The 16,568-nt window shown below is 35.8% G+C and overlaps 1 protein-coding gene across 2 annotated transcripts in view; it reads right to left on the bottom strand.

Moving 5' to 3' along the window:
* antxr1a (ANTXR cell adhesion molecule 1a) overlaps positions 1–16,568 on the bottom strand; it is a 370,977-nt gene that overhangs the window by 314,045 nt on the left and 40,364 nt on the right. For both annotated transcript variants that reach the window (XM_056463050.1, XM_056463048.1), the window contains exons 10-13: positions 16,361–16,459; positions 9,216–9,285; positions 9,031–9,109; positions 7,399–7,494 (exon numbers count right to left, since the gene is read on the bottom strand). In XM_056463050.1, coding sequence (XP_056319025.1) covers positions 7,399–7,494; positions 9,031–9,109; positions 9,216–9,285; positions 16,361–16,459 — 344 coding nt within the window. The remainder of the gene's footprint in view (positions 1–7,398; positions 7,495–9,030; positions 9,110–9,215; positions 9,286–16,360; positions 16,460–16,568) is intronic.

The raw sequence follows: 16,568 nt of genomic DNA, 5'->3' as shown, positions 1-16,568 counted from the left end.
TTCCTCATTCTGATGCTCGGTTTGAACTGCAGCAGATCATCTTGACCATGTCCACATGGCATTGAGTTGCTGCCATGTGATTGGCTGATTAGAAATTTGGTTAACGAGCAGTTGAACAGGTGTACCTAATAAAGTGAATGTATTTCAATAAAATATAACTCTTCCTCTTTTATCTTAAATCTCAATTTTATTGTCCGTAGTAACTCAAAATAACTTTCCCAAACAGAGCCGTGCACCCTTGAAGATCACGGAGAGATTTAAGTGGCAGTCAGACAGAATTACCTTGTACACACAGACGAGTCTTTTTCCGTTTTCTTTTTCAAGACTTGTAAAAATATTCATTTCTTCAGGCACTTTGCCTTGCAGGTTTGAGCTTGACCGACACACGTGTTGGTTTTTTTTTTTTCAAAGTCTAAACCACATGTTAATAAATAAAGCCAAGCTATTTAAACATAGCAATAAGCTAATGCTAATTCGGTCCAACAGCTGGTCTCCATGGAAACGAGTGGTGTTTGAGCTGCTTCAACCTTAACATGAACTTCAGCGCAGAGCTCCGCACTCCTCTAACACCACGTCAGTGACTCATTTCTTCTCTTTTCCAGTCGTGCCTCTTCCAGACAAATTCCAGACAAGTCTAGTTCTTCTGATATTCCTCAACTAGACTTTAGACTGACAGTCTGAATTATTGGACGTCCCTCAGAAATCAAGACAAAGGCCAGGCTTGGGTTTCGAGCTGTTGAGGCAGATACAATGGGCCTCATTTATGAAACGAACGTATGACAGAAAAGTGTTAAAACTGAATTCATCAATATGGATGTGAGCGGCGGCTACGATTAAATCTCACGTGTGGTCTAAGCCTAAGCAAAGACTCTAGAACACACAAGACATGTCACTCGTATCTCTTTGAATGTGGAAAAGTGTAACTAACGGTCAATATGGTGAATAAAGCCCCGCCTACTATTACAGGAGCCAATCATCAATCGCTATATTCTGACGATACTCCGGGGGAGGAGCTCGGACCAGACGTGAGTTTCTGCCGATTTTGTGTGATTTGGACGTTTAGAAATTAAACTAAAGAGACAGTTGTTGTTTAATTTTATTGATGATTCCTAATATGAAATTCAGTCGTAAGATTAGCAAGCGGTATTGGAGAATTTGATGTTTCTCCATTCAGACAGAATGCCCGAGCATACTGCCCGAGAGGTGTTTCAAAGATGGCCGCTGAGAGAAATGAATAGCCTTAAAGGGACTTTGGCCTAAGCTTGTGTACGCGACTTTTTTCAGTTAGCATGAAGGTTTGCTTTATCTGTTTGTATGTCTAAAAGATAATATCTAAGACTTGTGTTTTCTTTTCATTTTTGCAGGCATGTGATCAGCTGAGGACAAAAAAAAGAAGGAAGACAAAACCTCGTCCCCCTTCCAATATATATATATATATATATATATATATATATATATATATATATATATATATATATATATATATATATATATATATATATATATATATATATATATATATATATATATATGCGTGTTTTTAAATAATAGAAATAATCATTCAAATAAAATTATATTCTTTATATAAGTATTTGTTATTGGCCACACAATTTAAGTTTCATTTTTTGTTTTATCAGTTTAAATGTTTAGCGGTTTAACTGTTGTAATGTCAGATGGTTTTACATGTTGACCTGTAGAGGGCAGACTAATGGTTTTGTGTATGCTTAAAAAGCAGTGAAGAAGAAGAATACCTTGCGTGTGTGTTTGCCAGCCACCTGTGATGTAATCAAAACATTGTTTGGTACCAAACCTTCAAGTAAATGCTGAAGCAAAATTGACTCTTGTCTCTGTAAGTTATTACATTAACAGTGACCTAAGTAATATTTAATAGATTTATACTTTCGGGACAGATCCACGCACTGCCGCTAGATGGCGCCACTAAATCGGTTAATTCTCTTGTGTCCACAGAATATAACTTTCCCTGTAATTTATTTAGTTGACTCTTTATTCCATGTGATAAATAAACTATTAGTCCGTCAACAATTCGACCTGTAAAAATATTAAGTCAAGTTGAACTGAGCAGCCTAAAACACTTTAGCATTCCACCCTGAAAAAAAAAATCATGAATGGTTAATAAGAGTTCATCACTTTCACTTTCCTTCAATGTAGTCCCTGTTTTAATTAATTATAAACTATATTTTTTATAAATTAGTTATTTCATCTAAACGTATGACACTTTCAGGTATTAAATTTGAGGTGCTAGTCTGTAACACTGAATTAATGAAGACATAAGGACAGATGACTTGCAGTGGATAATAACAAATGTGCGCCCTGCAGCGGTGTTTATAATGTACATAGAGCGCATGTGGTCGTTACATGCAAATGTGAAAGCGGAAAAAGGGCACAGTTGCGCACACACTCAGTGATTTCATAATCTTGCATAGTGTCAGTGGCTTCGTCACATTTTAGGACAACACAATATTATTATGTTATATACACAGTTTTTTGGAATGTGCTGCAGGCATAGACTGTAAAATATATGGACGTAGTATCCGTGACGTCACCCATAGAGATATATCCAGCTGCAGACCCGCAGAACCACACACGTTTCAGGCACACACAATCCAGCACACACGATCTAGGCAAACCATATATGGTAACTAACTAACTCCCTAGGAGCATTATCGCCACCTATTGAATTTCACAAATATGGTTTCCCATTTCAGTCATTATTATTATTATGTTGTAACGATCATTTTAACATCTCTGCAGTTTCTGAACTCAAATTATGTAAATAAAAATAATTGGTTAAACACTTATGACTTTATTCATGTGTCCACATACACAAAGAAAACATAATAGACCGTCTAATTGTAGGATTAAGTGTAATAAACTAATTTTAGGATCTTAATATTATCATACCTGGCTTTGTTGTAAAACATAAAAGCAAACAATAATGTGTCACATTAAAATTAATTACTATAGTTAATCATTTAAACAATATATAATATAGTTATAAACTGATTATCTTAACTGATTATAAACTACTACATTTAGCTAAACTGTAGCAACTGTTTTATATATATATATATATATATATATATATATATATATATATATATATATATATATATATATATATATAATTTTTATTTAATTAATTATTAACAGTTAATTTGTTTGTATTGCTAATTTAATTGCAACTATAATTACAACAAATTACCAGTACTTTATGGTTTAAAAACAATATATTGCTTACTATAAATTACTATAGTATTTAAATTGGCAATTGGGAAATCATTAATAAAAAGTTATTAGAAAATTAAGCAAATAAATACTTTTAAATCGCTTGAGTAAAATATTAATATATGCTATACATATATATATATATATATATATATATATATATATATATATATATATATATATATATATATTTTTTTTTTTTTTTTTTTTTTTTTTTTTTTTATTACAAATAAAGATGTATTATTGCCTATATTAACTTGCTATTATTTCCTTCATTATAAATGAATCCATTATATAAATTAAACCTGTCCAATTTAGATCTTTCAGCAAGGCCAGCAAACGAGTATCTGCTACATTGACTGTCAGATATTAATGACTGATCATCTATGATGACTGATAGAAAACGGTTCAGTCTATTATAATTGAATGGCGATCGGAAACAACGTTCCCCCCATTCGCCCATATCGATCGTAATATTTGTGAAATAAAGTAAAGTAAACACTATTGTTTATTTTGTACAATATTTATTAACCACATATATAAAATATATTGATGACCATGTCCGAGAAGACGTTAATAACATTAACATCCGATGTTACCATATATGGTTTGCCTAGATCGTGTGCGCTGGATTGTGTGTGCCTGAAATGTGTGTGGTTCTGCGGGCCTGCAGCTGGATATTATTGCACCCATAGGTTTCTGAAGAGCGCAAAAGAAGCTACAAGTAGGCGCGGCCAACCGTCGCTATTTTGTTCGCGCGTCATCGCACTCACGGCGGGATACCAAACAAGGGCAAAAAGGCGGAGAGTGGGCGGAGCTACAGACACCTGCTGGCACTCTGCTTAGAACTGGCTAAGACAGACTTTACTTTGGGAGAAACGCTTGATACTCTATTACCTGCGACTCGTTGTGTTCTGACCACATGTGCTCGGTTGTACACTATATCAATAAAGTGTTTAGACTTTTAAAAACACTGTAGTAATACATTGAGCCACTAAACATTGTTCTTATAATGTTTTTCTACAGGAGGAAAATGTGAATTACTTCCAAACACTTCAAATATAGTCTGTGTTAGTAAATGCAGGACTATTGATGAAATCCAAGCATAACATTGTATAACAACGCTTCATATGACTGTTATATAGCCTACAGCTAATCAATCTGTCACATTCTGGAGTGCTTTACGGGTCTAAAGAAAAATATTAATGATAAATGATCTTAAATAAAACAAATACATTTATGGAGGTGGAATACAAGTATATAACTTTACTCACATGGGAAACGGAGGCCACGTGAATGGTTTTTGAGCACAATTAAATGCCCACAGCATCTAATATCATCTGATAATTGTAAGAAATAAGTCCAAAAGGCAGCTGACTGTGTAAAGCCACATAAAACAAAACAAAAATACGATGAATATGCCGAGATCAGTGGCTAATCTGTCGGATTCAGCTGAGGTGAAGTAACGGCGACCAGCGAGACCTAGCTGTCACTCAAGTGGCCACGCCCTTAATTATGCAAACTTAATATAACCTAATATAAAGGAAATGGATGAGTTATAAAAAAAATTCACCCCCCTCACAGTTGTCATGGAGGGTAATAATAACTATATGAACCAAAATTGTTCTTTGTACCAGGCTGTAAACACCTTTTTTTCTGCTGTAAAGTTGGCCATTCTAACAGTGGGCTCAATTGCAGTTTGCTCTATTATGGAGCCAGGACTAGCGGAATTTTGATGAATTGCAGTTTCAGTTACTTCTGTATTGGCTTCCCGAGGGAGAGCGGGAGGTTGCCTAAATCAAAGGAAAGGATGTATATTTACATGAAGGTGACCAGACAAAACATGAAATATTTTGTGTTCATATTGTCTGCAATGAAATACAAGTCAAAGTAAATATGGAAATCACTTCTTTCTTTTTTATTTGTGTTTTCCATACTGTCTCAACTTTTTCTGATTTAAGGTTATAGACTAATCAGCACTAATTAATTGTTTGATGTCAAATCACATCATCCATCTCAACCCGTTCCTTATTTTAACAGTGCTTTTTTCATTATCTCTAAATTTGAATATGAAACCTTTCTGTGTAAAATCAAAACCCCCCACATCTGCAGCTCTCCAGGAAATGCAATAAACAAAACCGCTTTTAACTTTTAACCTTGAGAGTTCAGAGGTGACATAAGATCCAAGGGTTGTCGGGGCCAATCGGTCTACAAATTCCAGGTGACTTTTGACCCAGCGTGCGTCTAATACACTCATTCAGTGCTTAACAAGTCATTCCAGGACAAATGGGGCATGAAAACTACTGCAACACAACCTACATCGACAGCATGAACGCCACTGGAGCTTAGCTTGGCAACAGAAAGGCTCATCACATGGTCAAAACAAATAAATCTGGAAGAAAGCTCAGAGCAATGGTCGCAGGTCATAAAAGTGAACGTAAAGGTGCACCCATTCCCTTTAAAGCAGTGGTGCTTGGAGACCACATCATATATTTGTCTGCTTTTCACACACACTCAAAAAATGACCTTTGCTACTTATTTAAAATAAGTTAAAACGACACAGTTCTTACGACAACTTAAATGTTTTATGTTCAATCCACTAAATCACTTAATCGATTTGTGTTGGGACAACATGAAGGAATTGTGTAGAACCCAGCATTTTTTGTTTACAGCGAATTACATTTGTTGTTTGATCAAACTACTTATTTAAAATAAGCTATAACAACAAACCCAGTCTCATTCTGAAAACATACCACTATAAACATTTCTGGAGAGCGCCAAATATGTCCCAGGAGGTACATTTATTGCAGTTTTTGTAGTCGCGAATCCACCAGAGGTCGCTGTGTACGCTTTTTGACATCTCAAATATCTCTTGTGAGCACCATTCGTGCCTGCTGTTCTCCTGTAAATCCACCAGAGGCCGCTGTCGACTGACTAAATGACTGACTGACCAATCGACTGACCCACCCTTCTCCTTCCCTAAACCCAACTAATAGTGTCTTCAAAAGCACAGATTGACCCACTTCCCTAAACTTAACCGAAAGTTTTAAAAAGCAATCCAGAAAAAGAAAAGCCCTCACCTGGTTTTACCCCGTTTTCAGATTTTACCACATTTTCACCGTGTTATTTACTTGTTTATTTTATTTTTTGGCTTTTGTTTTTGTCTTATTCGCTTTCTGGAACCGTTCTTCACCAGACTAAAATCTAGTCGTCATGGTCAACAACTCTCCGCGTCTCAAGTCTGCCGACGTACATTTCGAGCCACTGGACAAACTGGTAACATTGGGAAAGCCGTCCACACGGACGTAAGCGGTCAGGTGGTAGTGCGAAAAGGAAGGTCCTCATACTGCCCCGTAGCTTTCGTTTTAAAGACGAGATGTTAGGCATATGTATATCTGGCTACATGATTTGCGATCTCCAGAAATGTATATAGGGCTACGTTTTCAGAATGAGCCTATGTTGGAAACAACACAATACTTTAGTTTTTTAGCGACAACTTATTTCCTTTTTCTGAAGAAGAGAGATGTGAACAATATTACCACACATATCAACTGTTTACATTTTTTCCCCACTAAGAATTAATTATGCATCAAAGGGTTCTGTGAATGCCAACATTTTAGGATGCGTATATGAAAAAAACGCGAATGAAAAACTCTGTTGATGTTAATAGTCCATAATGTAATGTACATTTATAAAGCACATTTATTGTGTGTGGCCATACACCCAAAGCACTTTATAATCATGTAAGCGGGTCACCGTCAGAGCTCCAAGGTTACTCCCCTACGCTCTACGAGAAATGCCATGGGATTTTTAATAATCACCGAGTTTAACGTCTCATCTAAAAGACAGTGCTCACTGACATTATAGTGTCCCCATCACTATACTGGGGCATTAAGACCCACACAGACCGCAGGTTGAGCACCACTTCCAGCAGCAACCTATAGTTTTCCCATGTGGTCTTCCATTTAGGTTCCAACTAGACTTCAGTGAGTAACCAGTCTTGGGCTGCAGGGGGATATGGCTGTTGGCAATACTATAATGTTGTATCTAATGACTAAACAGTTTTTATTCTACTTTGACTTTATTGACTTTACATCAGCAGTGATATTGACATATATAGTGGTTGCTATTTGTATGAGGCAGAAAACTCACCACGGTGCAGCAGAGAGGCCAGAACCACCACAGCAGAGCCAGAATCAGCAGCAGCATCACTATGAGCAGTGCTATGGCCAGGATCGTACCATCAGACTGCGGGGAGAACAGATCAACATTTGGGTTAGGTTTAGGGTTAGGGTTAGTTATCCTGTCCTTCTTATGTTGCACAGGTATATTTTTGAAAATAAATAAATAAATAAATAAATAAATAAATAAATAAATAAATAAGTAAATAAATAAATAAATAAGTACATAAATAAATAAATAAATACATACATACATACATACATACATACATACATACATACATACATACATACATACATACATACATACATACATACATACATGAATGAATGAATGCATGAATAAATAAATAAATTAATTAATTAAATAAATAAATAAATACACAACATTAATTTAACTTTAATTTCACTTAACACATTTCATTGAACATGTACACAATGACATCACCTATATACTATATAACTGCAGGCTATTATATATTTGCTTTTATATGTTTATACAACAGCTCTGTCTGGTTCTCGAATCTGATTGGCTGATAGCCGTGTGATTTTATGCAATATCAGAACTCGTACAGCCTCTTCACTCTTGTGTATTACTCCGCCCACATAGAATGACAGCAGATGAATGAACTCACTACCGTTTGACAAATATTGCAGCTGTTGGACAACATAATGTACTTTTGAGGCTTTTTCAGGTGAGAATGCAGGCTCCCAGTTACTCATATGATATTGCTCACATATATATATATATATATATATATATATATATATATATATATATATATATATATATATATATATATATATATATATATATATATATATATATATACACAGTATATTTATATACAGTATATATATAATATATATAGACGTACCTTTGATTACGTATTTCGATGTCCCTAGAAATGTAGACCTGGGTATGTGCGCACAATGCGCCTGGGTTGGTTATATTTTAATAAATAGTTTTTAAAAATACTATTTTCAAACAGAGCTGACCTCGACCTTGGTTGTGACCGATTGTTGCGAAACACAAAATAATAATAATTCCTTACATTTATATAGCGATTTTCTCACAGCGCTTTCACATTTTTGTGGGGAATCTTCTCATTCACCTGCATGACACGACGGCAGCCATATAGTGCCAGACTGCACACCATACACCAGCTGATTGGTGTAGAAGAGACAGAGTGATGAAGCCAATTATGATATAGGGATGGTTAGGAGGCCATGATGGACAGAGGCCAGTGGGCAAATTTAAACTCCTACTCCTTTTCGAAGGACATCCTGGGATTTTTAATGACTACAGACAGCCGGAACCTCGGTTTAACGTCTCATCTGAAAGACGTATACAGTATACAGTCCCCTTCACTGTACTGGGGTGTTAGGACCCACACAGAACGCAGGTTTAGCGCCCCCTGCTGGTCTCACTTACACCACTTCTGACAGCAACCTAGCTTTCCCATGTGGTCCTCCATTCAGGTACTGACCAGCCGCAGTCCTGCTTAGCTTCATGTCTCACGACCATGTGAGAGTTGCAGAGAGCTAGCTGCCGGTAAATCACACAGATAAAGCCTGAAAGATGATTTAAAATTATACTTACACATTTTACAGTGGTGATTGTAACAGAACTGGAGATAAAACTCAGGCCTTCGTTCATGCTAACATAAAGGGAAGCTGCCCTGCAATATACAAAATGGGACAAATTACTCTACAACATGTTCCTCATGTCTCACAGTTAACAATTAGGAATATAGAAAGAAAGCAAAATGCATCTGGGACACTTACGTTCCCTCCTCTCGAAGAACAGGAGCTGGGCATAGCAGGTATGTGTCCTCCACTACCAGCGGCTTCACCACTAGCACAGAAGAAAAACATAGGGTCACATTTCAAATACAAATACTGCATCAAAGGTAATGTTTGTTGATGGATTCTTTGTTGAATAAGACAGATGGCTTTGAAATAAAGCACACACACACACTGATCTGTTACACAGTTATTATTTCCCAACAATTTCTCATCAATTTCTCAATAAAATGAGCAGGTGTGAATGAGACTCTATTATTAACTAAAGTAAAAAATAAATACAAAGCTTCTCAAGATCGTTGGAGGTTGAGGTTATATAATGTATGGTGAAGTTTTATTCTTGCATCAGTTGAAAAAGAATCGTCTTAAGATTAAAAATGGATATTGGTTTGCAAAAACAAAGATGTAAATAAAAATGTAGTTTGTAAAAAATGTATTATATATTATATTTTATATTATATTAAATATAAAATATATCATACTATATCAAAACAAACTTTGGTTAAAATATGGACAAAATAAACCGTTGTGTTAAAGTTGGGTTTCAAATTGAATTAAACAATGTAACTCCACGGTTGGGTTTGCGTTTGGGTTTACTCAAATTAGGGTTGAAATATCTCACAATAGTTGTTTGGCATGCATACTGAACTGAGAGACCTAAACCAAAAATTTTTCATTACAAACAAATGTTCAGTGGTGTAAAGTACATTTACATTTAGTCATTTAGCAGACGCTTTTATCCAAAGCGACTTACAAATGAGGACAAGGAAGCAATTCACACAACTATAAGAGCAGCAGTGAATAAGTGCTATAGACAAGTTTCAGGTGTGTAAAGTCTAAGAAGCAAAGCATTAGTAATGTATATATATATATATATATATATATATATATATATATATATATATATATATATATATATATATTTTTTTTTTTTTTTTTTTTTTGAGAGAGAGAGAGTACAGTTAGTGGTATAGCCAGAGAGGTAGTTAAGATTAGGAAGGAAAGTGGAGACTAAATAGTTGAGTTTTTAGTCGTTTCTTAAAGACAGCAAGTGACTCTGCCGTTCTGATGTAGTTAGGGAGTTCATTCCACCAACTGGGCAGATTGAATGCGAGAGTTCGGGAAAGTGATTTTTTCCCTCTTAGGGATGGAACCACGAGGTGACGTTCATTCACATTACAACATTAACAAATTACAAGTTTGTAATTACAAATACCCAAATTACTAAGTAGTTTTAAAATTGTGTACACTTTGGTACTTCACTACTTTCCTTCAACCTGCAGTCACTTTTTATAATTTCTTGTCTGTGAGGAGGGAAGTAGAAAAATCAGTCCTGCGATTTCTGTCCAATCAAATCGCACATAGAAAGTAAATCGCATCATACTGAACTACCTGAAGACATGTGCGCTTTATAAATGCAGCAAAACATTCGGAAGCATTAAAAGTGTCCAATAAGATGTCCAAAATCTTGCACTAAATGCATTACAGAATGTTACGTTTACACACACTTGCACAAACTGCATGTAAACATATCACCTTTACACAGCTTAACACTCACTACTCTTGAGTACTTTTAAAAGGGCTACTCTTTACTCATACTTTGAGTAACATTTACAACAGATACTTTTACTCCATTGCACTACATTTAGGGACAAGTAATGGTACTTTTACTGGAGTATGATTTTTCAGTACTCTTTCCACCACTGCAAACGTACCTATAAAACGTACCTATAAAAAATGCTGGGTTATTTTAACCCAAATCTGGGTAATATATGGGCAAAAACAACCATGGGTTTAAATTTTTTAATTTAATTTGGAACCCAACTTTAAGTCACATTAGCCCATATTTTAACCAGATTAATTTTTAGAGCACATTATATACATTTACATATGAAATTTTCATTTGGTCCAGTTGTCTCTGTGCTTTATTGGGCTGTTTATCAGTATCATATGATGGATGGTCATTACATAAAAAAGCAACCCCTCCTCATTGTCCCGTTACACCTCAGGTGGTCCCAACTGCCACTTTGGGAACCACTGCTTTATATAATACACACTGTCAAAGCAGTTGCCTTACCACCCTTGGTTCCTTTAAAATGGTGGTCTAATGGACACTTTTCTTCTTTAAAATGTTAGCATTATAAAGACTCCATATGTGTAAATGTTAACACCCCGTTGGTGGAAAAACTGTGGCCAGAATAAATTGCCAAGTGAACCAGATATCAACCTATTAGGTTGTTTGTGTTCACCACTGGCAGATAGTTTAGCTTGTTTTAAAGGGGACCTATAGTGCCTCTTTTTACAAGATGTAAAATAAGTCTCTGATGTAAAATAAGCCTATGTAAAATATGTAAAATAAGTCTCCCTAGGGTGTGTTTGTGACATTTCAGCTCAAAATACAACACAAATCATGTTTTATAACTATTAGAAACATACCCTAATAGGCTTTGATCCAAATTGTGCCATTTTGGTGACTGTCCCTTTAAATTCAAATGAAATTGGGCTGTTTTCAAAAGAGGGCGGAGCTACAAATGCTTATGTGTCAGCATAGTGGCAGATTCAAAAGTCTAAGGGAAGACGGCTGCTTCTCACCCAGGGCTGTCTATGCTTATGAGGGAGAGATTGTCACTAATGGGCGGGGCTTTCCCTATTTGATGACACGTCCAAGGAGAGAATGTCAATCAAAGTGTTTTTACAGTCAGTTTTGATCAAGTGTGATTATAAAAAATTGAATTAACACATTAGAAGCTGGTTATATTCACACACTGTTGCCGCACAACTGTGTTTACACCCCTTATAAAAGTGATATTTGCTTAATAAGTGCCCTCTTAATTCAAAAATGTTGAACTATTTGAACAAGAAACAAGACAAAAACAGTTTGTGCATGATGGACATTATCATTCACTGACAAGATCCTGACTATTGTTTACAATGGTCAAGCGTAAATAAACACCAGTCCAATGCAACACTGGGAGTAAATGTGCTGCATGTCTGGAAATATGCCCTGAGGATGGGAAAGTCAAACTGGTTTCCTGAGCAGTTGACAGAAATGGGTTTTCAGATTGCTTCCATGACACAGTCACACTTATCAACCGGATGCTCTGCTCTCTATCAGACACTAGCAATTAGCATGGGTGCTGCCGCGTTTGAAATGTCCGGCTTTAATCAAAGCAAATACAAGCAAAAGGACATGTGAAGCACCAAAGCTGGTACCCATTACTGGTACTGTAAACTAGGATTGAATGCAGATGACTGGGCTTTGATCTTACGACCAGTGCCTATTTGAATGAAAATATGATTGTTTGGAGTGAATTAGCCGCTCTGTGAAGCTTAATATCATTACAGCATTAAAGCCTACGAAATGTCAACATCAGTACACTTTAATAGACTTAATTTCAAATTAAAAGTTGCCAGGTAATTAACATCACATGTCCTTAAATATACTTACAATGCTTGCACATATTTAACTGCCATAATAATTAACATCAGTCATCATGGGACAGTTTAAAAGCAATTTTGTTTATGTATTTGCCAACTATTGGAGCAGAAAACATTTTTTTTTTTTGCTACACTCACCGGCCACTTTATTAGGTACACCTGTTCAACTGCTTGTTAACGCAAATTTCTAATCAACCAATCACATGGCAGCAACTCAATGCATTTAGGCATGTTGCCATGATCAAGATGATCTGCTGCAGTTCAAACCGAGCATCATAATGGAGAAGAAAGGTGATTTAAGTGACTTTGAACGTGGCATGGTTGTTGAAGCCAGACGGGCTGGTTTGAGTATTTCAGAAACTGCTGATCTACTGGGATTTTCACGCACAACCATCTCTAGGGTTTACAGAGAATGGTCTGAAAAGGAGAAAATATCCAGTGAGCGGCAGTTCTGTGGGCGCAAATGTCTTGTTGATGCCAGAGGTCAAAGGAGAATTGCCAGACTTGTTACAATTCACACAGGCTCACCGATATTGGACAATAGAAGATTGAAAAAACGTTGCCTGGTCTGATAAGTCTTGATATCTGCTGCAACATTCGGATGGTAGGGTCAGAATTTGGCGTCAACAATATGAAAGCATGCTGTTCAGCCTTTTAATCCTCAAATGTGAGCAAAATCACCTGTTTTGTCATCATTTATATACACGATTATGCTGTCGAACTGTTGTATAAATGCAATATCACACTCGTAGCAGTGGGATATGACTGTATATCGTCACTGGTGGGACACTAAGGGACTCAGCCTGTGGCCTCGAGCCAACGCATGCCTCCTACCAGTGCCAATATACAGCCATATCGCACTGCTACTTATATATATAATATATATACAGTTGAAGTCAGAATTATTAGCCCCCCTGAATTATTAGCCCCCCTGTGTATTTTTTCCCCAATTTTTGTTTAACAGAGAGAAGATTTTCTCAACACATTTCTAAACATAACAGTTTTAATAACTCATTTCTAATAACTGATTTATTTTATCTTTGCCATGATGACAGTAAATAATATTTGACTAGATATTTTTCAAAATTAAAAGTGCAATTTAAAAGCTTAACTAGGTTAATTGGTTAATTACATGAGTTAGGGTAAGTCATTGTATAACAGTAGTTTGTTCTGTAGACCCAACCCTGTTCCTGGAGGCACCCCAACAGTTCATGTTTTGGATGTCTCCCTCATCTGACCCATTAACTTCAGGTTTTGGAGTCTCTTCTAATGCAGAGTTTCCCAACCCTGTTCCTGACGGCACGCCAACAGTACACATTTTCATCCTCTCCCTAATCAAACACACCTGAATCAACTCATCAGAACATTAGAAGAGATTCCAAAACCTGAAGTGAATGGGTGAGATAAGGGAGACATCCAAAATATGTTCTGTTGGTGTGCCTCCAGGAACAGGGTTGGGAAACACTGCTGTAGACAATCCAAAGCAAATATTGCTTAAGGGAGTTAATAATATTGACCTTAAAATGTTTTTAAATGCTTTTATTCTAGCTAAAATAAAACCAATCAGACTTTCTCCACAAGAAAAAATACTATAGGAAATACTGTGAAAAATTCCTGAATCTGTTAAATATCGTTTGGGAAATATTTGGGCTAATAATTTTCACTTCAACTGTATGGTTAATTTATGTTTAATTTTATATTTGAAAAAACAAATTCAACTCACTTGTTCTATAATAACATAGTTTGCAAAAAAAAAAAAACCTTAGCTAACGCTGTTAGCCTCTTGCGTGGCAGCATTTTGCTTATCTCCTTAATTTGGCAGCAGTCCATCCTGTAAAACTTCTAATGTAGCCTTTACAAACTGCTATTAGCCAAAAAAACTAATGGGACTGACATTTGAGTTGGCATGCCTGGCCGTTGCAGGGTTCCCTATGAAAACTAGCCTTCTGGGCCTTTCAGTGGAAAAATGATAGTTAATCAGAAGGCTTTATAGATTCTAGCTCAAATCGTTCCAACCATATGGTCGTTACGCAAGGAAATCGCGGAAATGTGTTATGTAAGGCTGCTGTCATCCCATATAACGTTTATCCCGTTTTTATTAGCCTTTATCGAGCCACTGATGTGTTTAGCATACATGTTCACTGTAATACAAGACGTATCTTAGCAACCATTTCAGCACTGTCAGCTTAAAGGGACAGTCCACCCAAAAATGAAAACCACGTGTTGTTCCAATCATGTATACAACAACTTTACATAACATTCATTCATTTTCCGTCGGCTTAGTCCCTTATTTATCAGGGGTCGCCACGGTGGAATGAACCGCAAACTATTCCAGAATATGTTTTTCGCAGTGGATGCCCTTCAAGCCGCAACCCAATACTGGGAAACACCTATTCACACTCATTCACACACGCACTCATACACTACGGCCAATTTAATTTACCCAATTCACCTATAGAGCATGTCTTTGGACTGTTGGGGAAAGCGGAGCACCTGGAGGAAACCCACGCCAGCATGGGGAGAACATGTAAACTCCACACAGAAATGCCAACTGGCTCAGCCAGGACTCGAACCAGTGACCTTCTTTCTGTGAGGTGACAGTGCTAACCACTGAGCTACCGTGCCACCCAACTTTACATAATTGAAGCAATTAAATAGTTTTAAATGGTGATCAGATTTAGATATTCATCACTATTAATCTTCACCGCTCATTGTAAATCATATATGGAGCTTATAGCACAGGCTATTCATTCATTCATTCATTTTCTTTTCGGCTTAGTCCCTTTATTAATCTGGGGTCGCCACAGTGGAATGAACCGCCAACTTATCCAGCACATGTTTTACACAGCGGATGCCCTTCCAGCTGCAACCCATCTCTGGGAAAGGCACAGGTTATAAGACCCTCAAAAAACAGTCACATCTAATATGGACATTACAAATTTACAAATTAAGTTAAGTGAACTTAACAGATCCCAGATACAATGGCCAAGCTATTTTTGTTCTCTTATTTTAAGTAAACTCAACTTGTTGCTTTTAAGGCAATGGGTTTACCCACTTTTTTAAGTAAAGTAAGTACTTTTACAGTGTAAAAAGCAAAGTTTGTTGCTTTAAATTCTGTCGTACCTTTTCATTGTAATTACATACAGTTAAAGTCAAAATTATTAGCCTTCCTCTGATTTTTTATTTCTTTATCAAATATTTCCCAAATAATATTTAACAGAGCAAGGAATTTTTCACAGTATTTCAGATATTATTTTTTCTTCTGGAGAAAATCTTATTTGTTTTATTTCGGCTAGAATAAAATCAGTTTTACATTTTTTTAACGTAATTTTATTTAATATTATTAGCCTCCTTAAGCAGAATTTTTTTCAATCGTCTACAGAACAAACCATCATTATATTATGACTTGCCTAACTACCCTAACTTGCCTACTTAACCTAGATAAGCCTTTAAATGTCACTTTAAGCTGAATACCAGTATCTTGAAAATTATCTAGTCAAATATTATTTACTGTCATCATGGCAAAAATAAAAGAAATCAGTTATTAGAAATAAGTTATTAAAACTATTATATTTAGAAATTTGCTGAAAAAATCTCTCTGTTATAACATGAGCATATCTTTTTAAATTGTGTTTCATGAAGAAAATATCTGAAAATTGGTACATTTTATATAAAATCATTGCACTTACTTCTGGTAAGGGTTTCATTGATTCTGAAACTGCAAAGGACCTTGTCCACATTTCTAGCATGAAGGAATCCATTTCCTCTCACAACGACCTGGAATGCCTCTATAAAGCATGAAGTTAGATAAAGCAATGTTAAATCATGTTGCAAATTTTAAAATTAATTTACAGTAAAAAAAGTATTAATAATAATAATAATAATAATAATAATAAT

This window comes from Danio aesculapii, chromosome 8 (assembly GCF_903798145.1).
Source record: "Danio aesculapii chromosome 8, fDanAes4.1, whole genome shotgun sequence".
In the NCBI taxonomy this organism is placed as follows: domain Eukaryota; kingdom Metazoa; phylum Chordata; class Actinopteri; order Cypriniformes; family Danionidae; genus Danio; species Danio aesculapii.
This window is presented reverse-complemented; position numbering and strand designations above follow the sequence as displayed.